Source organism: Megalops cyprinoides, chromosome 17 (assembly GCF_013368585.1).
Source record: "Megalops cyprinoides isolate fMegCyp1 chromosome 17, fMegCyp1.pri, whole genome shotgun sequence".
Lineage (NCBI taxonomy): Eukaryota > Metazoa > Chordata > Actinopteri > Elopiformes > Megalopidae > Megalops > Megalops cyprinoides.
In genome coordinates this window covers 30,539,531-30,567,380 of record NC_050599.1, presented here as the reverse complement: position 1 = coordinate 30,567,380, position 27,850 = coordinate 30,539,531, and the positions used below count along the sequence as shown (strand labels likewise).

At 47.8% G+C, this 27,850-nt stretch overlaps 1 protein-coding gene across 1 annotated transcript; it reads right to left on the bottom strand.

Moving 5' to 3' along the window:
* Positions 1-357: 357 nt before the first annotated feature.
* On the bottom strand, positions 358-27,850 carry LOC118792742 (synapse differentiation-inducing gene protein 1-like). Its single transcript, XM_036550654.1, has 4 exons — positions 27,699-27,850; positions 19,253-19,755; positions 9,203-9,340; positions 358-516 (listed from the first exon to the last, which is right to left on the bottom strand). Exons 2-4 carry the CDS (start codon positions 19,661-19,663, stop codon positions 358-360), a joined length of 708 nt encoding a protein of 235 aa, XP_036406547.1. The 5' UTR covers positions 19,664-19,755; positions 27,699-27,850.

Genomic DNA, 27,850 nt, shown 5'->3' with positions numbered 1-27,850 from the left:
AGGGTATGAGTCCAGGCACACCAGCAATCTGGTCTAACTCTTTTTGCCTCCCATGGATTTCTTTAGAGTTTGGAAGCCAATGAAGGCAATGACTGAGTTTTCCTACCTTTTTTCCCAAATCAGTCTCAAAAGCACAACAGAGTCACCAGGCTGAGCTGATGGGCTTGCGTGGTGAAAAGGAAGGAGCAGTCTGGGTTGAAATGAGCTTCAACATTATATTGAGTTTCCACCACCGCATTCAATTTTGATGTCGCCTCCTCCTGCCCCTACTGTGATAAACACACACATGCGAAGGGGAGAAGGGTTGCAGCCAGTTTAGGGAGCCCCTGAAAACTGCTCCAGCCCTACGCCTTGATTCTATACGTGTCCTGGCTTGGACAGGTAGGCAATGAGCGCTACCACCACGCCCACGTAGACACCCGTCCCAATGGCGATAGAGAGTGCTGCCAGGAACAGAGCTTGTCGGGAGGTGGTGCTGGCCAGGGGGAAGTCTCCTTTAGTGATGGCCTTACTGGTCTGAAACACAGAGACACAGGGGGAGAGACATTAAAAAAACATTAAACAGCATTCATCCTTCAACTCTGAAACTACAACTGCAGAAACTGTATCTGCCCCAATTATGTAAAAGCCCAGGGTGCAATTTCAGTGAGCAAATGGGGGGCTCATTTAATGAGTCCTACGCTTTTGAACTTAAGAGAACAGAGTTCACAAAAAAGGTATGGGGATAATATCAGATAATGAGAAAATCTCACTTTCAAGGCAACTGTGTGAATGCAGTAAACACAAGCAAGATGTACTCCCCACCCCGTGAACGTAGAGTCATCGGCGCCCATTTCTGAATGTGCTTCACCTTTTGTTTGAGCAGTAAAGCACGTCAAGGTCCCTGGAGAATGGCGTTCGAATGGGACGGTGGGCTGCTACTGTTTGTCATGAGTGGTACATGCTGCCCCGGGGGTTAAATGGCTCCAACTGGCTTTCGCCAGGACACAGCAGCAACGCCACAACATGCAGTTTAACTATTCAATTAAGCCACTGCTTCAGTTTGCTGGGATAATTAAGCTGTGGGTTGTAGCCAATCCCAGAGGAAGCAGGTGCATGAATAACACATTGAGCCGAGCTTTTCCACAACTAATGGGGCGGCGGCACCGCGTTGCGTTTGCTAGATGACAAACATAGACTTCTTTTCAGAGGCAGGAAAGTACATGCTGTTTATGTAACACTTCAGCTTTCAAAGACATGGCTGAACCTTCAACATATCGCATGTAAATAGCTTTCACTCAGAAATTGATGAAAATACAAATTCATATCATTTACTCTCAATTGCTAACAGCCTTCAACAAATCATTGTGCACCTTGCAGCTTCTGGAGTGTTTTTAGTATATTAAAATATTGAGCAAATTATTATACCTTTTACCTATAAAAACATAATCAACATGAACCTGTCCATCATCCTAAACTCTACAGGAATAAACCGCCACGTTCTTCCGGGTAAGATGACGCGCCCCTTAAAATTGATGTTGCACCAATGAGCGGAAAGGGCAGGGGCATAGCGAGCGCTGGTTGAATAGGAAATAAAATGCACTAAAGAAGCGTGTATTTGTGATAAACTACAGTCAGCCTTTTCGACAGGGTTGCCAGTCTGATTTCAAGTGACGTCACATAAAAAGCTGAAATCGTGTTACACGCTATCAAAACCGATTCCTGACAAGGTTCGCTTTGGAAAAAGTACTAAAACACCACTCTGCCAAGTGTTTACTTACAATAAACTGCTAACCGTGGAAACAAACCGTGGCTATTTCTGCGCAGGAACAAGTGTTGAAATTGATGGCTAAAATACACGCTTTATTTTGCTTTATACATGCTTTACATGCAAAACCTGGCAGCCCGGGTCAGCGGATTCTGTTGTATTTCCGACCAATAATTGTTGTTGGTGTTATTAGTAAGCTAACGTTACTATAAAACGAAATTACCAAATCGTTCCGAGTGACCCTGTGAATTAGAAACTAATTTTCATTAATACGTTTTGACACTGTGGCTCATTAGGTACCATAGGGGGGCATTTTGTGATGACGCGTAACTTAAACGTTGCTCAATGTAAACGTAATATCCAATATTGATTTGTTATTTAGTGTTGTCACTATGATGTTCAACTTTATAATTTTTGTCATTTTTCAAGGTGAAGTCAAATTTCCACTCGATTATAAAGGTGGACAATACAGCTGTTTTCAACTTAATTTTCTAAAGCACCTTGAGTTGCATGCACTTTCTGTCAGAAAGGTGTCTTTCCTTTTAAATATGTTTATACTCCCAAAAAGAAGCATATGGATGTTTCTGACAATCATCTCTACAAATTAATAAAATTACCGTTAAGCAGATTAAAGAGCAGTATTTTTATTATTTTGAAATTTTATTTTAGATTTAGAATGTTAATTTTCTATAAAATATAATACATTTTAATGTAATGTAATTTCACATAACATCAACATTTATTTTTGGCCTGCGCCCCTCCATCCAGATTAATTTTTAGCCCTTCATAGAAAAGATTTTGGGCGCCTCTGGTTTAGAAGAAAATGTTTTAAAGGGAGCAGGGAAAATTAAACTTTCATTTCTTATAGTTATAATGTCTTATTTAAATTAATGTTCTGTTTAATTGGTTGTGTAGAAAAGGGCCGCATGTTTCTGTTTCTGTCTTTGTCTTTGTTTGCGCACCACCTCCATCTGTCAGGGCTCCGCCCCCTTAAGCCGCGGTGTTTTTGTTTTCCCTGTCCTTGTGCTTTTGTTTTCCTTGTGTTCCCTCTCTGCCCTGCTCCCCGCCTGGTCCCCGCCCACCTGATTTCCTCATTGCCTGCACCTGCCTGCCTGCTCACCTGCTTCCCTTCATCTCGTTACCCCAGCCCTATATCTTCCCTGCGTGTCTCTGTCTTGTTGCTAGTTCGTTTCAGTGTGTTTCACCTGTCTCGTCCCCGTGCTTTATTTCTCGAGAGTTGTTGCTACATTGTCGATCCTGCCTGTTTCCTGACCACGATTCCTGCCTGCCGTTTTGGATCTGATCGCTGCCTCTCACCTGCCTGATTCCTGACCCTGTTCTCCCTGACTCCCGATTTTGGAATTGCCCCCGGATTGCTTCTCTGTGTCTCGAACCCTGCCTGTCTCTGGATTTACGAACTGCCTGTCCCTTTCGTTAATCGCCTGGAACCGGGACATCCTGCGGTCCACGTTTGTGTCCCGATCACCGGCGCTAACAGAACGAACTAGCCAGCATGGACACAGCGGACCTCCCACAGCTGAGGGCAGCCCTGGAGCTTCAAGGTGCTCTGTTGGGGGGGCACCGGAGCCAGTTGGACTCCATCAGCCGGTCCCTCAACGGCTTCGCCACCAGCCTCGTCGGGATCACTGCTCAGTTGCAGCAGTTGCAGCTGAGTCAGGAAAATCGCCCTTTTCCGCCCGCTGCTGCCTCTCCGCCGGTCCCGCCCTCGTCTCCCAGTCGGGAGCCCCGGCTGCCACCCCCCGAGTCATATGCGGGGGATCCTGGTACCTGCCGCTCGTTTCTCTCTCAGTGTCCCCTGGTGTTCGAACTGCAACCCTCCACGTTCCCCACAGACCGGGCGAGGATCGCCTACGTCATCACCCTGCTGACAGGCCGCGCTAGGGAGTGGGGTACCGCAGTCTGGGACGCCTTCTGTCAGTCCTACACAGCCTTTGCTGAGGAGATGAGGAGGGTGTTCGACCGCTCCCAGCAGGGCCGCGAGGCAGATGCTGCTGATCCGCCAGGGGGGCCGGTCAGTGTTGGATTACGCCATTGATTTTCGCACCCTGGCCGCCACCAGCGGGTGGAACGCGGAGGGACAGTACGACACCTTTCTCCACGGTCTTGCGGAGCCCATCAAAGCTCGGGAGCTGCCTGCCAGCTTCGATACTTTGGTGGACCTGGCCATCCGCGTAGATCAGCGCCTGTCGCAGCGACGCCGGGAGAGAGCATCTAGCAGCCTGCCCAGCCCTGTCCGTCATCAGCCCCTCGTGACGGCGGCCAGGAGCCCTGCACCGCCACTCCCGGGTGCTCCAGAGCCGATGCAGATCAACCGCGCCCGCCTGTCCCCCGCGGAGCGTCAGCGGAGGATCAGCACCCAGTCCTGCCTGTACTGCGGACAACCTGGCCATTTCGTGGCGACCTGCCCGGCTAAGGGCCAACGCTCACCCGTAGCAAGGGGATTACAAGTGAGCGTCACCCCTTTACGCCATTCTCCTCAAACCCGTCCTCTGTTTTCAGCCACCCTGTTTGTCGGAGGTCAGAGCCACGCTGTCTCCGTCCTGATTGACTCCGGGGCAGATGGCAGTTTTATCGACGCCGACCTGGCAGCCCGGCTACGCCTGCCCCGCATCCCACTGCACTCGCCGTTGGAAGCCCACACGATCACCGGGGCCCCTCTGGTCCGCGTGACCCACACTACTGCCCTGGTGAACTTCCTCGTCTCGGGCAACCACCGCGAGGAGATCGTCCTCAACGTCATGAGTTCCCCGCAAGCCACCGTGGTCTTGGGTCACCCCTGGTTAGCTCGGCACAACCCCCACATTGATTGGGAGGGTAACCGAATCCTGGGCTGGAGCCCCTTTTGCCACTCCCACTGCCTTTGGGATGCCGTTACCCCTGTATCGCCGGTTGCTTCCGCTCCTGAGGACTTCCCGGACCTGTCGGCACTGCCGCCGGAATACATGGACCTGAAGCTGGTTTTCAGCAAGTCCCGCGCCACCTCGTTGCCTCCTCACCGCCCTTATGATTGCGCCATCGATCTGCTGCCCGGCTCGTCCCCCCCTCAGGGGCGCCTGTTTTCCTTATCGCCACCGGAGACCGAGGCCATGAACAAATACATCCGGGAGTCTCTCGCGGCCGGCCTCATTCGCCCCTCCTCCTCGCCTGCAGGAGCCGGATTCTTCTTCGTGGGGAAGAAGGACGGCTCCCTCCGTCCCTGCATAGATTACCGGGGCCTCAACGCCATCACCATAAAGAACCGCTACCCCCTGCCTCTTCTGTCGTCTACCTTTGAGTCACTACAGGGCGCCACCATCTTCATGAGACTCGATCTCCGCAATGCCTACCACCTGGTCAGAATCCGAGAGGGGGACGAGTGGAAGACTGCGTTCAACACCCCGTCAGGTCATTACGAATATCTGGTCATGCCATTCTGTCTGACGAATTCCCCGGCTGTTTTCCAGTCCCTGGTGAACGACATCCTCTGAGACATGCTCAATCAGTTCGTGTTCGTTTACTTGAACGACATCCTGATCTTTTCTCGCTCCATGCCTGAGCACGTACAGCATGTCCGCCACGTCCTACAGCGTCTGCTCGAGAACCACCTGTACGTGAAAGCGGAGAAGTGTGCCTTCCATCAGAGCACTACATCCTTCCTGGGCTTCGTCATCACAGCAGGTAGTATCCGTATGGACCGGCAGAAGGTCCGCGCAGTCGAGGAGTGGCCGCGCCCCACCTCCCACAGGGAGCTGCAGCGATTCCTGGGATTCGCCAATTTCTACCGTCGCTTCATACGTAACTACGGCACGGTAGCGGCTCCCCTCACCGCCCTGACATCGATCAACACCTGTTCACCTGGTCTCCGGCTGCCGAGGAGGCGTTCCTCGACCTGAAGGCTCGGTTCACCTCGGCGCCTGTCCTGACCCAGCCCGACCCCACTCGTCAGTACGTGGTGGAGGTGGACGCTTCAGACGTGGGAGTGGGGGCTGTCCTGTCCCAGCGCTTGTCCGCCGACAACAAGCTCCACCCCTGCGCCTACTTCTCCCACCGCCTTACTCCCACCGAGCGTAACTACGACATCGGCGAACGGGAGCTACTAGCCATCAAACTGGCGCTCGAGGAGTGGAGGCACTGGCTGGAGGGGGCGAGTGCTCCATTCTTGGTATGGACAGACCACAAGAACCTCGAGTACGTCAGATTGGCTAAGCGCTTAAATCCCCAACAAGCCCGCTGGTCCCTGTTTTTCTCCCGTTTTGATTTCACCCTGTCATACCTTCCGGGCTCTAAGAACGGTAAACCCGACTTCACCGCCGCCTGCTTGGTCTGCGCCCAGAACAAGACCTCCACCCGACCTCCCGCCGGTCTGCTGCAACCCCTGCCTGTTCCCAGACGGCCCTGGTCCCACATCGCCCTGGACTTCGTTACTGGCCTGCCCCCATCCGACGGCAACACCGCCATCCTCACCATCGTGGACCGGTTTTCCAAAGCCGTGCACTTCATCCCCTTACCCAAACTGCCCTCCGCCAGGGAGACCGCTCAGCTGCTCATTAGCCAGGTGTTCCGGCTGCACGGTCTACCCTCCGATGTGGTGTCCGACCGAGGGCCCCAATTCACTTCTAACTTTTGGAGGGCTTTTTGCAGGTTACTGGGGGCCACCGTCAGTCTGTCCTCCGGTTTTCACCCCCAGTCCAACGGCCAGACCGAGTGGGCCAACCAACAGCTGGAGACGGTGCTACGATGCCTGACATCTCGGGAGCCGTCGGCGTGGAGCCAGCACCTCCCCTGGGTTGAATACGCCGTCAACTCCCTTCCCTCTGCTTCCACGGGGCTGTCGCCCTTCCAGTGCTGTGTGGGCTACCAACCTCCCCTATTCCCGGCCCAGGAGGAGGAGGTGGGGGTCCCCTCGGCAACGGCATTTGTGCAGCGCTGCCGTCGCACCTGGAGACGCGCGCGTACCACACTGCTCCGCTCCTCGGCTCGGGCTAAGCGGTTTGCTGACCGCCACCGCTCCAAGGCACCCCGCTATCGCCAGGGTCAGTGAGTGAGGCTCTCCACCTGGGACCTTCCCCTCAAGGTGGACTCCCGCAAGCTGGCTCCCCGCTTCATCGGCCCTTTTCCCATCGCTAAAGTGATCAGTCCCACGGCAGTCCGGCTGAAGCTCCCGCTCTCTCTTCGCCGTGTTCACCCCACCTTCCATGTCTCCAAGATCAAGCCCGTCGTCCGCAGCCCTCTCTGCCCAGCTCCCCGGCTCCTCCGCCGCCCCGCCTGATCGACGGAGTGGAAGCTCACACCGTGCGCCGCCTGCTGAAAGTTCGGCGTTGGGGGCGCGGTCTACAATACCTGGTGGACTGGGAGGGTTACGGTCCCGAGGAGAGGAGCTGGGTTCCTGCCAGGGACATCTTGGATCCTGCCCTGATCCGGGACTTCCACCGCTGGCACCCTGGCGAACCCGCTGTGACGCCTGGAGGCGTCCGTGGGGGGGGGTACTGTCAGGGCTCCGCCCCCTTAAGCCGCGGTGTTTTTGTTTTCCCTGTCCTTGTGCTTTTGTTTTCCTTGTGTTCCCTCTCCACCCCGCTCCCTGCCTGGTCCCCGCCCACCTGATTTCCTCATTGCCTGCACCTGCCTGCCTGCTCACCTGCTTCCCTTCATCTCGTTACCCCATCCCTTTCGTTAATCGCCTGAAACCGGGACATCCTGCGGTCCGCGTTTGTGTCCCGATCACCGGCGCTAACACCATCTCTCACAGGCACTTGTTTACAACCCAGTTGAAACCTGGCCAAACTGGTCCTGCTGCTCCCCTTATCAGCAGGACCCCCACAGGTAACTCGAGGCACAGGCGCACCCCCAAGGACGGCCCCCAGGTCACCATTTGCCCTCGGACCTGCCCGTATCCTTTGGCCACCAATCAGGGCCTCAATAGGGCCAGGGATACGGGACAATATAAAGGTGGTAGTGACCTCCCCTACCTCAGTACCGCAACAATATCTGGGAGGTGAAGAACTGGGGAGACCAAGCCTTTGGGGACCAAGCATTGTGCTGTTGTTGTGTGCGTCTGTGCCAAAGTAAGTAGTATGCCTAAGTTCAACTGGTTGTAATACAATTGCCTGTAGAGAGAGAGGGGTGTGCATGTTAATTAAGATAGTGTGTCCTTGACGTATAAATGTTTCCATAGCCAATCATGCAGTCAAAGCCTGTATGTCCCATGCCTGTTATACTGGTGCAATGTGCTGATTCATTCTCCCTGCTTACTCCTTGCAGGAAACCACACACACATACAACACAAACCCTCACATCCACCCATCCAAAATCCCCAATAAACAACTGAACCCGGAACCTGACTCCTGTGTCCTGACTGACACCCCACTGTGACAGCAAATTAGCCTGAACCTAGTTACGGGTGAAACTGCCCCCTCAGTTTCAGGTTGGGTATTCATGTGCAATTTGTTCAATAAAAGCATGTTCGAAATAATTTATTTCATTTCTTTATTCAGTGGGCATATGCTATTCAGTGTTTGGGGTCTATGTTAGCAGTGTACCTATTAAAGCAGAAAGACATAGGAACTGTATAGCTAATATGCACACTTCGATATTTGTTTATTTATTGCAAGTCATATCGTCATCACAATATTGAACAATGTTATCACACATCGCAGATTTTCCTCATATCATGCAGACCTAGTGAGCACGTTGATGAAAGAAGCTCTCAGATGTCAGGGAGTAAAATAGTGGTGGTGAACTCGTCCCAGCTGTCGGTCAAAATATCAAGATGTGAAATATGAGATGCATTATGTCTGGGTTTGAGGGACTGGGGGGCATTTGACAGCACCTCAGGCAGAAATCACATATATTTACAGGTGGACCTGGGGTCAGCACTGATTTACACCACAGTGTGGAATTACGGCAGTGTGGTGAACAATGGTGTTTGAGATGGTGGAGCTGTGCTCTTGGGAGAAGTGGAGTCTGTTGTCCATGTACCTCATGCTGAAAACATGTTTATTGGTAATGATGCAACTGGACTGCAACTATGCAGGATATCTACAACAAAGACTTTGATCAGCAGACATTTCATATCTGGGTGTTGAAAGGTCTGGAAAGTTAGGCAGTATAGAGACAGTTCATGAAGCGATTTGCCACACTTTGCTTGTTTTACACCAGTTTTAAATGAATTTCTTTTTCTTTTAAATGAATGTTTTCTGTTACCAGTTCATTTCTATTCCATGTCAATGTCAAGCTGTTAATGAGGGCATGAATGGGCGGGAGCAATCAGCTCCAATCACAAACAGACCTATTTGGGTGGGTGGGCCTCAATGCTGAGCACTACGCTTTAACAAGAACACATACAATTTTCTGGGCTGCATAAATCATAAGACCTGCGAAAATGACTGCAAATCTATGAAACAGTGCTTTTTTGTTAAAACGAGCAGAGTGCATCGAGTTAAGGAATGTCCTCCTTACCCCGTGAGAGAAGTAGAAGGCAGCAATGCCCAGAGGCCAGAAGCAGCAGAGCATGGAGAAGATGGCCAGGCCCAGGTGGTCCCGAGGGGGACTCATCAGGAAGTTGTCCTCACTCTCACTGTCGCTGGAGTAGTCACTCTGGGGGCACACAAGCAAGAACACATCAGGCCCTACCCAGGGTATATGGGTGCACTGACTGCTCAGGGTTAACATTAGAAAGACCATGCCATTGTTTCACTGAATTAACAAACACATCAAACAAGCCTTTTCTTTTGCTCCTCGTAAACACTTCCCTGAACAACTGGATTGTGTCTGCTGCATTAATTTGCTAGAATGAATTGTCATAATGATATGACAGGCCTCCAGAGCCCTTGGAAATATGTGGGAGGATGAGACCGGCATTAGCCATTGTGTCTGCAAAACAAGGAAAGTCCTGCAATTAAGCATTTATCTGTGAAACCCAGAAGCTTGTGTCTAACTGGATACATTGCTTTCCTTAAACATGGGGAGTGAGTGGTGTTCCACTCTCTCAGTCATGCAGCCAGAGGAGCAAACAGCATTCTGAATGGATCTCTTTCTAGTTTTAGGAAATGGGAAAAACATTTCAACATTGACATGTTTGACAACTGAACTCAACTAAAGCAAAAAGTATGCCATACCATTTTTCTTACTGTGACGTAATTCAGATAATGATAAATGTCGATAATGTAATTCCAGCCCCTTTTGGTATATCAAATATAGTGTTTACTACACACATTTCTGCAGGTGCTCAATGCTTAGATGAGCCTGAATATAGCTCCATTCCAGCTAAAACTGATGAGACCACATGCACTGTCCTTATTGGTCCCTAGGATCCCATTTATTTGCCAGGTCAAATAGGCCCAAATATTATTTTGTTTGTTTCTGGCATCTAACCTGGCCAATTCTGCATGGGTTTCAGTTAAGCTTCATTCACAAAATTGTTCACCTCACCGATCTCCAGAAAGTTATTCTCAAATGAAAAGCTCAAAGGTCAGGGTAATAGATGATGCTGATTCATTTATACAAGTTTCTTATTACATTTTACCTTATATGAATGCCTGCCCTCATCTTGTTTGTACAACTGATGACAAGAGCTGTCCACCATGCTAGTAAGCATACAGCTACTCCACTTATAATGTCATTTTCTTTGCATTACATGAATTGGATATTTACATTTTCTAGATTTCATGGTACTGGTTTCCATTCTGTACCTTTAATTCCAGTGGGTAGTCACCCCAGCTATATATTGTGGATCTCCCTCAAAGGCATGAAGCTCAGCTCCAGTCCCTACCTCTGATAAAGACTGAAATTCTGGGTTCAATTTGAAAAGACTGATATTGCATTTCGCCATTCATCCATTTTTACAGTTGAGACTTTTTTCTTTTTTCAGGATAAGCACCTTGCCCAAGGGTACAGCATCAGAGCTAAAACTGGAATTTAAATTGGTAACCATTCCACTACCCTTCATTGGCACCCCAAAAACAGACCCTGCCAAGCTTTTTTCTCCTCAGGTTCCATGAGGTCTGGGATGTTAACATAGTCACAGTGAGAAGCATGCTCCAACCACAGACTGGCCAGTCTTCCACTTACTTTCTGACTTCCACCCATCCACAGGCTACAAAATTCATTCACTATCCTCTTGTGCTTGTTTCTGGGGTTCCCAATGTGTAGCTCTGTACCCTGTCAACATGCCTCTGGGTGACAGATAGTGCTGGATTAACTAATAGCTTTGTCCTTGCAAGCTGACAGGGCAAATGAGGGAGAGGACAATGTAGCTTATGCTACCATCCCAGTATGACGGCGCCAAGTCACCTATACCCCCCCCACACACCTCCACCTCGCTAAACCCTGCCTTTTATATCTTACCCTGTCTCTCCCATCATACCTCATCTTACTCTTTTGCTTCTGTGTGCTGCATGCTGGATGTCCTGACCTATCAGGGCTCACATGATGCATTATCCATAGTGTTTAGCCCTTGAAAAACCTTTTCAGGAGGTGGGTCCAGCTTGTGAATTTGAAATTAAAAGGATGGGTGCGGTCTAAGAGCAGATGATTTTTGGGGAGTAAATGAAATTTTCTTAACTTTTCAGATTTCAGACTTCAGCATGCATGATCAATTATGTAAACAGCTTGTCAGGGGGGCACTTCATCAGCTCTGCCTGCTGCTCTTCAGATCAAAGAAGGCCATGGACTGTGGAAGATTCGAAAAGACTGATCCTGGAGGACTGTTGCCAGACTGGCAACAAAACAGGAAATCAAACACACACCCTAGATTTGGAGATGTTTACCAGCGGGGCTGATTGATGACCACAGAGAGGTCTGCCAGAGGTCCCTCTCTCTAATCTGTGTGAATGTATCCAAAAACACCCAGAACGCAAGAAGGCATTTACAATGCCGTTACGCATTTCAGTGAAAAATGACATCTACTGCTGGCATCTCACATCCCGATGAACTTTGTGTAGTGTGCCAGTCATGGTGAAACATGCCTCTGCTCTCCTCCATTGGGAATTTGTCAGTTATGAAAGTTGGGTGTAAGATTGGACAACCTTGCTGAGACAGACAAGAAACCTCTATAGAGGCAGGAATCTGTAGTAACATAACCTGGTTGTGGCATACAGGTTCTAATGAGACAACTTAAGCCTCTTAATTGAACAAATAAATCAAAGAACAAAGAATATCTTGATGTGACACCCTGCGTTACCCAACTGCATTACCAGCCTTAGTTCCTGGTATCAAACAGTTACAGACCAACAGCACAGAGCTAGTTTTGTATCTTACTGATATCACAGTGTTATCTCAGCCTCTATCCCAGTCCAGCACAGTGTTGGGCAATTTATATAGCTGCTTTTGTACTGTGTTCATTTCTAATACAAATTCTCTGATTAAATGGCCATGATGATTCTTGAGATGATTTCATTCATCTGTTTTGTCTTATGCCATGTGATGATATCTTTTTATTCTCTGTCAGCTGTATCATTGACCCATTTCTAATGACAGACTACAGGACTTCAAAGCTGTGCCATTATCCTCAACTTAAAGCAGCCATAAATCCAGGCTCTGCATTTCTCTTTCTATGTCTCTCTCTCTGTCACACACCACACACACACACACTCTCAATGTTAAAAGTAGATAGAAGCTTTCCCAAATCCCCTCTCCAGCTACTCCACTTTGTGGCGAACTGCCCGGCCAAGGGCCAGCGGTCACCCGCAGCGGGGGGATTACAGGTGAGTGTAACCCCACTGCGTCACTTTCCCCAGACCCGTCCCCTGTTCTCTGCCACCCTGCTCGTCGGAGGTCAGAGCCACGCCGTCTCCGTCCTGATTGACTCCGGGGCAGATGGCAGCTTTATCGACGCCGACCTGGCAGCCCGGCTGCGCCTGCCCCGCGTCCCCCTGCACTCGCCGTTGGAAGCCCACGCGATCACCGGGGCCCCCCTGGTTCGCGTGACCCACGCCACTCCCCCGGTGAACTTCCTCGTTTCGGGCAACCACCGCGAGGAGATCGTCCTCAACGTCATCCGTTCCCCGCAGGCCGCCGTGGTCTTGGGTCACCCCTGGTTAGCTCGGCACAACCCCCACATCGACTGGGAGGGCAACCGAATCCTGGGCTGGAGCCCCTTTTGCCACTCCCACTGCCTTCGGGATGCCGTTACCCCTGTGTCACCGATCGCTTCCGCTCCTGAGGACTTCCCGGACCTGTCGGCACTGCCGCCCGAATACATGGACCTGAAACTGGTGTTCAGCAAGTCCCGCGCCACCTCGTTGCCTCCTCACCGCCCGTATGATTGCGCCATCGACCTGCTGCCCGGCTCGTCCCCCCCTCGGGGGCGACTGTTTTCTTTATCGCCACCGGAGACCGAGGCCATGAATAAATACATCCGGGAGTCTCTCGCGGCCGGTCTCATTCGCCCCTCCTCCTCTCCTGCGGGGGCCGGATTCTTCTTCGTAGGGAAGAAGGACGGCTCCCTCCGTCCCTGCATTGATTACCGGGGCATCAACGCCATCACCATCAAGAACCGCTACCCCCTGCCTCTTCTGTCATCCGCCTTCGAGTCGCTACAGGGCGCTACCGTCTTCACGCGACTCGATCTCCGTAATGCCTACCACCTGGTCAGGATCCGCGAGGGGGACGAGTGGAAGACGGCGTTCAACACCCCCTCGGGGCACTATGAATATCTGGTCATGCCGTTCGGTCTGACGAATTCCCCGGCCGTATTCCAGTCCCTGGTGAACGACGTCCTCCGAGATATGCTCAACCAGTTCGTGTTCGTGTACCTCGACGACATCGTGATCTTCTCTTGCTCCCTGTCTGAGCATGTACAGCACGTCCGCCGCGTCCTGCAGCGCCTGCTCGAAAACCACCTGTACGTGAAAGCAGAGAAGTGTGCCTTCCATCAGCGCACTACATCCTTCCTGGGCTTCGTGATCACGGCAGGTAGTATCCGCATGGACCGGCAGAAGGTCCGCGCAGTCGAGGAGTGGCCGCGCCCCACCTCCCGCAGGGAGCTGCAGCGATTCCTGGGATTCGCCAATTTCTACCGTCGCTTCATACGCAACTACGGCACAGTAGCGGCTCCCCTCACCGCCCTGACATCGGTCAACAAAGCGTTCACCTGGGCTTCGGCTGCCGAGGAGGCTTTCCGCGACCTGAAGGCTCGGTTCACCTCGGCGCCTGTCCATACCCAGCCCGATCCCGCTCGTCAGTACGTGGTGGAGTTGGATGCTTCGGATGTGGGAGTGGGGGCGGTCCTGTCCCAGCGCTCGTCCGCCGACAACAAGCTCCACCCCTGCGCCTATTTCTCTCACCGCCTTACGCCCACCGAGCGTAACTACGACATCGGCGACCGGGAACTACTGGCCATCAAACTGGCGCTCGAGGAGTGGAGGCACTGGCTGGAGGGGGCGAGTGCTCCGTTCTTGGTGTGGACTGATCACAAAAATCTCGAGTACGTCCGATCAGCTAAACGCCTCAACCCCCGACAAGCCCGCTGGTCTCTTTTTTTCTCCCGCTTTGACTTCACCCTGTCATACCGACCAGGCTCTAAGAATGGTAAACCCGACGCCCTCTCACGCCAGCACGCCCCGGCCGAGGACTCCCAGGAACCCAGCACAGTCCTGCCAGCCCGATGCGTTGTCGCAGCGGCGCTGTGGGATGTCGAAGCCGCCGTCCGCACCGCCCTCCAGAACGAACCGGGTCCCAGCTTTTGTCCCCCTAACCGCCTCTTTGTTCCCCAGCCTGTCCGTTCTCAGGTCCTGCAGTGGGGGCATTCATCCAGGCTCGCTGGCCACCCTGGAGCCCGGCTCACAGCGGCGTTCATTAGCCAGTGGTTTTGGTGGCCCACTATGACGGAGGATATCCGGAACTTCACCGCCGCCTGCTCGGTCTGCGCCCAGAGCAAGACCTCCACCCGACCCCCCGCCGGTCTGCTACAACCCCTGCCTGTCCCCAGACGACCCTGGTCCCATATCGCCCTGGACTTCGTTACTGGCCTGCCACCATCTGACGGTAACACCGCCATCCTCACCATCGTGGATCGGTTTTCAAAAGCCGTGCACTTCATCCCCTTACCCAAACTGCCCTCCGCCAGGGAGACCGCTCGGCTGCTCATTAGCCAGGTATTCCGACTGCACGGGCTAACCCTCCGATGTGGTGTCCGACCGAGGGCCCCAGTTCACGTCTAACTTTTGGAGGGCGTTTTGCAAATTACTGGGGGCCACCGTCAGTCTGTCCTCTGGTTTTCACCCCCAGTCCAACGGCCAGACCGAGTGGGCCAATCAGCAGCTGGAAACGGTGCTACGGTGCCTGACATCTCGGGAGCCGTTGGCGTGGAGCCAGCACCTCCCCTGGGTCGAATACGCCGTCAACTCCCTTCCCTCTGCTTCCACGGGGCTGTCGCCCTTCCAGTGCTGTGTGGGCTATCAACCTCCCCTATTCCCGGCCCAGGAGGAGGAGGTGGGGCTCTCCACCCGGGACCTTCCCCTCAAGGTGGACTCCCGCAAGCTGGCTCCCCGCTTCATCGGCCCTTTTCCCATCGCCAAAGTGATCAGCCCCACGGCGGTCCGGCTGAAACTCCCGCTCTCTCTTCGCCGTGTCCACCCCACCTTCCACGTCTCCAAGATTAAGCCCGTTGTCCGCAGTCCTCTCTGCCCTGCTCCCCGAGCTCCTCCGCCGCCCCGCCTGATCGACGGAGCGGTGGCTCACACCGTGCGCCGCCTGCTTAGGGTTCGGCGTCGGGGGCACGGTCTGCAATATCTGGTGGACTGGGAGGGTTACGGTCCCGAGGAGAGGAGCTGGGTGCCTGCAAGGGACATCCTGGACCCGGCCCTGATCCGGGATTTCCACCGCCGACACCCTGGCGAACCCGCTGTGATGCCTGGTGGCGTCCGTAGGGGGGGGAGGGGTACTGTCAGGGCTCCGCCCCCTTAGTCGCGGTGTTTTCGTTTGTTTCCCCTGTGTTTCAGCCCCGCCCCGCAGCCTGTCTGCTCACCTGCACCCCATCGCCTCGTTACCCCTGCCCTATATCTCCCCTGCGTGTCCCTGTCTGATTGCTTGTTCGTTTCAGTGAGTTTCTCCTGTCTCGTCCCCGCTCTAGTTTACCTGAGATCTGATTGCTGTTCTTCGAATCCTGCCTGTCTTCCGACTTCGTCCTTCGCCTGCCGTCTTGGTCCCGTCTGACACTCCTTGCCCACCTGGTTACCGACTCTGCCTACCCCGACTTCCGATCCTGGATCTGCCCCCGGACTGCTTCCCCGTGTTTTTGAACCCTGCCTGCCCCTGTACGACGAACTGCCCGACGATTATTATTAAACGCTTGGTTCCGTTTACCCGGTGGTCCGCGTTTGTGTCCCGATCCCCGTTCCTGACAGAACTGTACTCTGGAGTGGGAAGAGCAGGTGCATCAAAGCCTTGCCTCTAAAACGTTAGAGATTCTGCTCAAGGGAAATTGTTTGGTTGAACAGTTATTAAAATATGGACGTTATTAGTTTTCTGCAAATTCCATTTACTGCACCAACATTGTTTGACATACTGTCAACATTGTTTGCCTTTATTATTGCAAAATTTTATTTTGCATCTTCAGATGTAATATTGAAAATGTGTCAAATATTGTGAAACTTAACTGATATCATTCCAAAATTCAAAATGTAAACATCCTGCTATTGTGACCTATGCTAATTGTGTGCGTTGTGTGCTTGCAAGTTTGTGTATGGATGGTTCCAGGGTGTTATCCTGTGGGGGCAGGGAGACTTTATCCCTTAACTCTGAGTAACACATTTTGATAAAGTCACTTCTGAATCTGAGCCTTAAAAATGATGGAATTCATTCCTACTAATTTGGGGGTTTTAGGGAACTGCTACATTTTCTGTGACGTACACAATATGTAATTACTACTTGAAGCTAAATTAAATGGAACTCCTTGCGTAGGAAAGCATTTAATTACATTCCAAGTCAACCTTCCATCTGTTGTAACAGAATTAAATCCCACAGTTCAATAATCCCAGAGAGGTAACACATGAAGTGTTGTTTAAGGGGTAAAACAGATAGTGTATTATCAAATCATACACAACAATTACGAATACAGCTGTCATATTGGGCCTTGGTTTAGGTATTCATGCTTGCATCGTTCAGCAAAACTGAATGCTTAAAGACAATAATGTGTTGTTTTGAATGAAAATGTACTGGTACTATATTTTTCAGCTGTTTTGAAGCAGACATCTTTATAAGCTACTGCTGCAGTGCGAGAGTACATCACTCAACTACGCAACAGTGCGCAGCTACAAAAGGAAATCACTTCTCCCTGTCATCATGTGAGACATGTCATGTGAGGTTTTGTTGCAGCATTACCACATTATCACTTGATAATTAAGCTCTGTGAATATATGGACCACTTAATCAAAGAACCCTGAAAAGAACTAAAAAAACTCTCCCATTGGCCAGAGCATGTTTTTCTGTTGGAGACAGCCAGACATCAGTCAGATTATTGTAACAATTGACTGAATGATTTCAAAGGTGTGAAACATGACCACTGACAGCTGAGATGGAGAGCCAATGAAATGTCAGCGTGGCTATCCTGCTGATGCCTGGCAGTAAGAAGGAGGAAGAGCCAAGACAGTGATAATGATCACCATTATAACCATTACCATTGTCATAATATGCCATGAAGGAGACACATTAACATCCTACATCATAATTGCCCCTAATGATTACGATAATTATGATGATAGCCACGGCTGACTGAAGGGGACCATGCATTTAAATCACCCTGCTGAAAGGGCCTTGTGACCCAGACATTGTGCAGCCTACACCCTGCCTCTCTGTGTAAGTGAACATAGAGATGCTGTGCCCCTGGGCTTTCGGAGACAAAACGGGCCATTTAGGAGAGTCTGTGTCCTGCTAATGGCATATGCACAGGTCAGGATTCTTGGTTCTTGTGGCTCTTTGAAAGGTGTAGAGCCATCAGGCAGAATGGAACATCAGTATGTGACTGGGGGGTTGAGGGAGGGGCACGCAAGCCTGCCAAGAAAACAGGAGTGTTATCTAAGCCTGTCTGCAGCATCCATAATAGCCATGGCAGCTGACAGGTACTTACAGGTGAAAACTGAGGCTAGCGCTGATGTTGGCAGAGCAGTGCAGATACATTTAGATTAGCAGAGCAGGTGGTTTCACAAAGCCCACAAATATGGAGCTATGGCTGAAGTGTCTTTACTTTGCAGACTTTGGAAAGGACAGTGACCTGAGGGAGAGCCACAGCAAAGATAGCTGGAAGCAGTACACTGGATTTGGACAGATGTAAATTATGGCTCTCTTTCTAACTTCTCCCACCCTTCCCCACGAGTGGAGATGAGTCTTCCTTGTGCAGGGTAATACACATAAAACCTAGAATAGCATTTTCTGGCCCTATGGCACATATTGTGTTCTTCTAGAATAGTTTAATACTTTTACCATTTTCTACAAATGCTAATAGCTGTGGCAAATTAGTGCACTCACAGTCAGTTTCTCTGGAGGTTCCCCTGGAGGGATCGTCACATTATTGGGTAATTACATCAGTGAAAGCCATGTTTTAACCAGGGTTTCTGCTAGGATTTTTTCTTCCCGGTCCGGTGTCCAGAAAGAATTTATTTTACTGGACAAATTTGAAACTTACCGTTCATGTTTCAATAACAGTCTATGTTACAAATGCAAATTTAATGTACACCTAGGTTGACAAAAGAATGACAACAAACTGAAATCAGTTTGACTATTTAATGAGCAGTAACGATTAAGCAAAACGAACAGTAATGATTGAGCAAAACCTCAACATTAGCCACTAAAATGTAGGCTATTATGAAACATCCATAACCCGTAACATCTGTAGCCTGTTTAAAAAAAAGGCTAGGCCTGCATGGCATCAAATGTAGCCTATAGGCTACCAGGTAACATTTTATTTTCTCCTTTTTTTCATTGCAACAAAGTCCTCTGCTGCTGACTTGAAATCAAACGAGCCCATTAAGTCTTTGCAGCTTGCAGTGTGCATAAGCTACGCCACTCTCTCCTCTGACTTCACAGGACTGTCTTAATTCGATTCTGCAGAGAGATGCCCCTCTCTGTGGGCCTCGTAGCAAGTATTGTGCAATAAAAGAGTGCACCCTTTTGGGGGAAAAAGTACTGTAGGCTGTTTCGCTGTCAAAACACAAATGTCCTGTTTAGGGATAGCCTTTGTTATAGCTATGTTTTGTATGAGCATTATTACTGGACATTTTGACCAGCAAGTTTTTTAATTTATGGTTTTTTTTAATAAATTTTACCAGGCAAAAACTGGTAATTACCGGATAACGGAAACCCTGGTTTTAACATACCCAGCATGCCATCCTTCCGGGCACTGAGTTCGACACCATGAATGTAACCCCCTGCCAACTCATACAGACACACACACACACACACACACACACACACACACACACACACACACACACCCATACCCATACCCACACACCCACACACCCACACACCCACCCCCAAACCCACACACCTCATCCTGGTCCGGCTGCTCACCTCATACTCCAGGTACTCCTCCTCTTCTACATCATAGGAAACGGTCTGGATCTTCACCTCACTGTCCTCCAGCAGGTTGGCGCAGGGGTCCTCGGTGCTGGGAGCCTTTGGCTCTGGCTCTGCCTCCAGCCCTTTGTCCTCCATGAAGGCGGTCTCGCAGCTCTCCCCTTTGTAGTCCTGGCACAGGATAAGGCTGGGCCGGTAGAAGGTCTCCACAGCCAGGTGCAGCGACGTGGCATCCAGGAGCTGGTGAGCCTTCATCTCCCCCCCCCCACCTGTCACAAAGTAGTTGATGAAGTTCTCCTGGCACTGGTTGCTGGGGAAGCTACCCTGGTAGCTGTAGTCTCCTCGGACCATGCGCTTGGCATTTTTGTCCTGGAGAGGGTTCTGCAGCTCGCACAGGCTCTCCATAGTGGGGGGCAGGGTCCAGCGTCAGGCAAGGGGTGAGGAGAGCGGCGGCGAACAGATGTGACTTGCGCTAACGGAGCTCAATACACTGGGAGCTAGGGGAGGAGGCGAAAGAGGAAGGTAGGGTTACTGAGCACTGTCAACACACATTGAAAGGAAATTCTACACAGTATTTAAAAGTTAAGGAGAGGATGCCGTTGGAGTCAGCTGTCTAGCCACCATTTTATTCATTTTTTCATTTTAACATACCCAGCCCCATTAAGGGTGTAACAATATTTTTACCCTCAAAAACACTTCTCGTCTTGATTCATACTAAATAAGTCCTCTGCTTTAAAAGTACGGAGTAAGTATGAAGTAAGGTACTTCATAGAATCATTGATTTACAAATAACCCTGCCATCCAAGCTACTACACAGTAAGTTAACATTAGCTATCTGCACAAGAGCAAATTTGCACTTTGTCTTGTGCAATTTGATCCACTTGAACAGCAGGAACATCAAATCATAAAAACTGTCATGTCAACATGTCAATGAAAAGGAGGAAAGAAACAAAGGGAGCCCCACTAGTACCACATTCCTTTTTGTTTTTGACCAAACAGGACTTTACTTTAAAATGACTTGGTGCCTTCAACTGAATCCAGGAATCAGTTCTTTAGTATCTAAACCTCTTGTGAGACTCCATCATAGCCCCATCACGCTAGCTGCCAAGAGCATGCCAGCCGCCCACCTGATTTCCCTCCCATCTGCTCCTCCCTCAACACAAATATCCCAGCTCCACGGGTCCACAGGCAACACAGACAATTTAACAGAGAGCCTGAGGCACTCTGTGTGCAATCCCAACCAACCCCCCCCCCCCTTCCCCCGAGCAAAGCCAGGAGCTGTTTTTGTATTTTGTGAAAAAAATTAGATAGTAAGAAATTAAATATTAATAATAGAGGTTGTATATGTTTCCTGTGCCTAAACACTTCATTAGAGCATGGTCTGGGAAAGTGTAAATTTATACAGTCAAATAACTAACTAAACAAATTACCATGAGTTAGGGGGATTTGCTGGATTAACATCCCCACACAGGGAGCTGAGACTGACACTTTGGCTGCAGGTGCTCCTGAATAGGTGAGCACAGGAATGCAGGTGCCTCCTCTCCAACAGTGCTGCTTTGGCGCTGTAAGGTTGTGGAGCAACCAAGATAAGTCTGTAAATCCACCCTTTGTCTCAACCGCCTGCTCAACCCTTTGTTTAACACCTAATCCAAGAAACACTATCTGATAACAGTCTGGGGGTCTTCCAGCTAGGGTGACCAGACGTCCCGAAAAATTTGGGACAGTCCCGAAATCCAAGCAGTTGTTCCGAATCCCGAATCCTGTCCTAATTGTCCCAAAAATTATACAAGAGCAGAGTCTCGAGTAGTTATTTTCTGATAAAACATTAAAAACTGTTCATGGTGGTTGAGTTGTCCTGCAGCCAGCTCCCACCGGCTGCACATTGGCTGCAACAGTCCATAGGCTACATGAATTATGGCTTTTGTAGTTTTTTTTTAATTGTGTACTGGTGCGAATTGATAGTAAGCTAATTTTCATTCACTGTTGTAATGGAGGCTCAGGCTGGTGTCCTGGGACCTGATGAACACGCCACTAAAAAACGTCTCTGCAGGTACCGGGAGGAGTGGGGAGGGAAATACCCATGGATTACTGCAGCCTTGTGAGATGCAAACAAAGCGTTTTGCAAAGTCTGTAGAAAAGAATTTGGCATTTCGCACGGAGGGGAGTCAGACATGAGGCTGCATGCCACCAGCAAACAACACATAACTAACAGCACAATTGTATTCTGCGTGACTGTATTCCAAAGTGACTGACACAGTGGAGAAGGAAACTGTCAGGAGTAGCCTGTTGACACATAAGACTGGGTACTTTTCATTGCTTTCACATACATCATGCCATCACTCCCTTTGTCACACATTTGTTTATCCTTCAGATGGCGTCCACGGCCACCCTGTACTCCTTTATAGACTCATAACGTTCCATTTAAAACATTCAAAACACAATTTGCAACGTTCCACTACTCCAAAGTGCACAACACACAGAGAAAGATGAGGAAGAGACATGAGTGCAATACCTCCATCTGAATTATCCTGCTTTGAGTTGGAAGTGTGATTGTGGAAGAAAGTCCTGTAGACCCATTAATTATTTTAATCTGATATAGGCTAGCCTTCTGTTGTTTTAGGCATATGTGACTAATGTGGCTTCTGCTCACTCCCCTTAACAGTTAATCAACTTTGCTGTCAAGGATGACACCGTGTGCGCTATATTTATAGCTTATGTATGGGGCACTGTAATTTTTTGATATTGGGCATCTAGTTTGTCTTCTTTTGTGAGAATGTTCTCACCATATGTATCCTGGCACGATTAGTTTACTCTTTTTTTTTTTTTTTTTTTAACTCTAGGACAAAATATATATTCGACCTTGTCTATGCTTAAGTTGGAGAACTGCAGAACTCTGCACTTCTCTCCCTGATATCATGCAATAAAGCTTGATCCTGACCAAAGTATCCAGTTGTCTGAGAATTATTCAACAATGATGCATCCCATGAAATGGCAAAATAAATCATTTAAATTGGACTGTATGGGGTTTAATCTTTACTTTGGAAAATGAATTTGCAACACAGAGAATAACTGCATTGAATATCCTTATGATGGAGTTTCTTCACCTAAAGGGAACTTGAAATATTACACATCATTTGTAAAATATATTCAATACAACTGATTTGTTTCATTTGTTTGTTTTGTAGAAAAATAAACATAAACATGTTTTTTCACCAACTTGAGAACAATCTCATTTTTGGCCTAATAACGTGCTCCACTAAACAAACGGCAATGTTCTCAGTCCAGCAAACAAGAAGAGCACAATGTCAAGTTCCCTTGGTGATACCTATTGAGTCGGCTTCCCTCTTCCCTGCTGTGAGCAAACATACACTTAATCATTAAGTTGATCTATTGCATCTCCTCTATTACGTCAGGCAAAATGCATTACCCAGCGTGGGGCCTGGAGAGTGTGTATCAGGTGGTTGTCTGAGGTCGAAGGTGCTTAGCTGCCATTTCTGCCCCATCACTCCTCATCAAGACTATATCAGCATCCGCCCATTGTTGTCAGCATTTAAGAAAATGCATTGGGCTAAATTTTGTCATTTATAAATCGTTTTAAAAACAGTAACAGCCTGTTGCTCAATTCATTGTTCTGATAATATGGGGGATTTGTAGCTCAGATTAATGGGCAGAAACAATGAGGACAAAAACCTGTAAATGTATCATAGTTGTATCATGTTCAGAGTTAAAGACATAGCAGAAAAAGCCAACTGTCAAAACCAAGGGACTAGCTATGAGATCGCCTCACACTCATGCAAACAAGCCAGAGCTGTGAAAATAACTGGAGTAGCTATGGATTCACCCCATGTGACTGCAGACTGGAGAAGGGAAAGAAGAAGAAGAAAAATAATTTCTGTTGGACCCCCTCAAAAGGGGATAACTCGCAGTGTTGTGTAGTTGTGGATAAAGGGCCTAATTCAGTGCTTGTCTGAGATTGGTATCGGTAGGTTGGGGAGGTTATATCCAGAGTACGAATTATACAGTGACAATTGGGGGGGTCCAGGGCGTAAAGGGAACCCAGTACAGCGCAGGCGCGTGCTTCAGTGAACTTAAGTCTTACAATCCTTACAGTATCTTGCTTGTTTAATGTAATGTCTGCAGTCTGTAGATGATGATAAATTAAATCCATTACACCAGCTCATGGGGCACGTACCAGACAACAAGTTTTGTAGTCAGGGGTCATCAACAAAGTATTCTAGAGTAAAACTGCTGAACTTCTGAAAGTACTATTTGCCTAAATATCTGGTATGATGGCATACATCTTAAGTGCAGTCTCCTTTCTAACTCACCTCTTTGTTACTAGGTCCTGCCTCCTCACTGTCCTCCTGACCTCCTCCTGCCTGCCAACTGTCATTCTGACCTCCCTTTGCTTCCTTAATACAACAGCACATAAATGTACAATTCACCATCACCCATACTATCCTGCTCAGTACTAAGCCTGCATGACAACCACAGAAAATATAGGCTGCATTATTATCTCTAAGTCCTAATTCTTACAAGTTTCAACTTACTCTTTTTTAGCACCAAAAAAGTGCCAGATATCTCCAGGTAAAACTCCTGAATTCCTGTGTGAAAACAAAGGAGGTGCCTATTATAAAAGCTGATATAAAAACGGCAAAAGACTAACTAAACCACCACAGCCACACAAAAGACTATTAAAATGAAATAATAAACTCTATATTGATGTCCAAACATACAGTATTTCTGCAACAATCAATCCTCCATTGTCTCACTGCTCATGACTGGGCACCAGTTTTAGCTAACATTTTATAATATATGACATTTTATATTGGTAATGAAATGTCAAGCCAACACTGGAGATGAAGGGGCGCGCTATCAGCTAGCTAACATTAGTTAGCTAACGTTAGGTAAGGCAAACATTAGATTTAGCTAGATAACGTTAGTTCGCTAAACTGTAACTTAAGGCAAAAGTTAGAAACTAGCTAACGTTAGCGTTCATCCGTAGACACTTGACACAATCTAATTCAGAAACTCTGAAGGTAAGAAAGTAAAGTGTATTAAACAAGCTAGATAGCTAGCTTACATTAACCTACAGTGTCTCCATTGGCGCGACGCATGGGAACATAGCCTTTAATGAGGAGGCGAGCCACCGCAATGATGGGAGTGAGGCAGGCAGATGAGACGTTCAACTAACATCAATGTTAAGAAATGGTATTGTCCACTTTAGAGGTGTCTGAAATCGTATTACACGATTCTTCCAAGCATGAATATGGGAAATATATTGTAATATTTACAATTACAGGAAGAAGGATATATAAATGTTTCGATCCCCCCGAACTGTTTTTTTTTTTTACCTCTTTGGGGGGGGTCCAAGACTTAATTAGGGGGGTCAGACCCCCCCAATCCCCCCTATAATTCGAACCCTGGTTATATCTACCTGGCTGGATCCTTCAGATGTAAGCTTGAGTAAAATATTACACTAAGGGTCAGTTTCACACACAGGGATTAAGCCAAGTCCTAGACTAAGAAGTTTGTCTCTATGGAAATTTCAATTATTTTTAATTTTTAAAATTAATTTTAAAAGGTTTAGTCTGCTTAATCCTTGTCTGTAAAACCAGCCCTAAAAATCTTGAAGTTAATATGACGTTCACTGTAATATCACGAAACACTAAACACATGAATTAAACCATTGCTCCTCTACTGTTTTCCGCTATGCAAATTACACCTGCAAATCACTCTGCTGACATTATTTTAAACCATTCTTTATCATTTAAATATCTAAATATTGATTAAAACTTACTTGAGCAGTAGAATCCCTCTTCTTTTTGTGATGATTTCTGTTTTTCTCTATCTAGTTTAATTTTGTACCCATGTTGATGGATTGCTAGCCTGATGCTAACAGGCAGAGGGGATTCAACCAGACTTTTTCTGCATTCTGGGAAGTACAGGCACGTAGAAATGACCTGCCTTCAGCTTCAAAAAAAAATTTTTTTTAAATTAAGGACTATTAACATTTCAATAAGATGAAAATGGCTTAAGCCACATAGGAGGAGAGTGTGTGTGAAAAGAATGGTTGTGGGGAACTTTAAGTCTCCATTTGGCATTATCAGATTTGAGTTTCCTCCTCGTTTTTTCCATTGCCTCTTAAACTCCAGTTAGTTCAGTGCAAATCTAGTATTACAAATAGATTACCAAACGAGCTATAGTGCACAGATGGAGAACTGCATGTACCTGGAAAGTAAACGAATAATGTAATAATAGCCACTTCCCCTATGAAACTCAACAACTGTGTGAAGAGAAGATGCCCACTGGATTACACAAGCTTTCACATCTGACTGACTCATGCAGTCATCAGATACAAACCTGCCTATTACAAGAAGCTTTTTGATCTGAAAATGGCTGATAGGACACTTCTGCTCAAGGTTCTAAATCAGTGTTTCTCAAACCTCTCCTGGAGGGCCCCCTGCCCTGCATGTTTTAGATCTCTCCCTGCTCCAACACAGTTGATTCAAATGATCAGTTTGTTATTAAGCAGCTTCAGGAGTTCATAACAAGTGAAATTGAATCATCTGTGTTGGACCAGGGAGAGATCTAAAACATGCAGGGCAGGGGGCCCTCCAGGAGAGGGTTGAGAAAAAGTGTTCTAAATGATTAAAGGAAGATGTAGCTGATAGATTGCAGCCAGCGTTATCAATGACGTGAGTGTGTGACTCAAAGGTGGGCAATGAGTAATTATTGATGGTAATTTCCAACTGCTGAAATGCAACAGAATTACTCCTCACACTGCTGCAGACCCAGAACAGCTGGTTCCACTGCTGCATATTAAAAAACAATACATTTAAAATGGATGCCATGGCACATGCAAGATGTTCCCCTGCCCCCATGTGATCAACAGAGCTGCCACAATAGATAGTCACATACATGTGCTGTTGCTGCTGTACAATACTGTAATCATTCTGCAACAGGATGAGCTGGAGAAGAAACAGGACAGACAAAAAACTAGACTGCTATTTTCCAAGAACTTTATGAGCAGAAACATAGGTTTCACTGCACAACACTTTAATTTATTAATTGATACAGCATCAATCAGGGAATTTATTTCATAGGAAGCACACACCCCATTCATATTTATCTAGCTATTATTTAGCTAGCATATTTACTATATTTATTTACATGCAGGTTTTCAGTGATTTATTAGCACCTTGTATTATAATTACTGTTTCCCCCTCACCTTTGTCATTATGGCTAAAGTTCCCTGGTAACAAGTGGAAATGTTTATACTGTTTTAACGTATTTATTTTACTTCAGTTACCTTTTAAGAGTGTCCACTTTTTTGTTTTGTCTTTTTAACACGTTTTTGATAGAGTTCATGTTTAATATATATTAATATATATATAAGTTATATGAAGATGTGATATGTTCTGCGTGCTCCATGACCAGTATTAGAGCTGAAAATTTTTCGTTCTGCTTAATCACTCCAACTGAAGACAGCACATGCGTCTCACAGTGCTGTTGTCATGCGTTATTCTTACATGTACGCAATCATCAGGCCGCTGCGCCAGAGATGTTCCAAACTCACAGATATACATCACAGTGTTATGTATGTGCGTTTGTCATGTTGTCCAGAAGGGAGACAGAAATGGACAGTTACATCTGTCGTTATACCGTTTTTGGTTAGCGAGGTTACTGTCAAAATGCCAGAATTACTGTCGTAGCCTACTGTTTTTGCTTAGACTGTCAATACTGTGCTGTACGTTTATTAATGGACTACTGTTTGCTTACAGAGAATGATTCGTTAAAATAAAAACACGTTTTGCAACGTCTCTGAAGTAGTAACGGTAGGCTACATGTGTTCTCTGCTATTGCCAGTCTTTATAATGTTCACTTATTATCTAAACCCTTTGTTGGAAACGTGCACGGTCATTCAACAGTAGAGTAATCTGTGTCGTTCAAAATCCGCATCTGTCAAGACAGTTGATTTTACACTTCAAAACAAGTGAGCGGACTTCCCGTTCATGTTAGGCAGTGTTCTGTTCGTAGTCTGTGCTAGTTCCGATATGGAATTTACCAATCTACTGTAACTGTGGGTGGAAAGAATACAAATTCATACACTAAGGCACATTTTGATAACATCTCCACAACCGCAACACAGAGGGCGCAATATCCTGCACCACACAAGTAGCTGTCATTTGTTCGTTCAAATATAATTTCATTACTTAAGCAGCACGCAAGAACTGTAAAATACACTCCATGCACTGAGGTATACTGAAGCATAGAGACCAACGTAGTACGTTAAGCATTTCAATTTGCACTGTCTGTCCCATGCACTTAGTGTGGATTGTGTGAAATGTTACTGTAAAAGACCTTCACGTCTAATTCGTGTTAATGAAAGGTGGAAAGAATTTGTGTAAAAAGTAGGCCGTAGGGAAAAACACCTTACCTGTGTTCCCAAAGAAGCCAAAAGTCATTTATCTGAAAAAATACCCGTTTAGTATTCTGAGAATGTGATGAAAGATCATTGTTCGGGATTTCTCTTGAATATAGGTCTACTGCATTTGACTATAAACTATTTCACTCAACTGTCTCCACAGA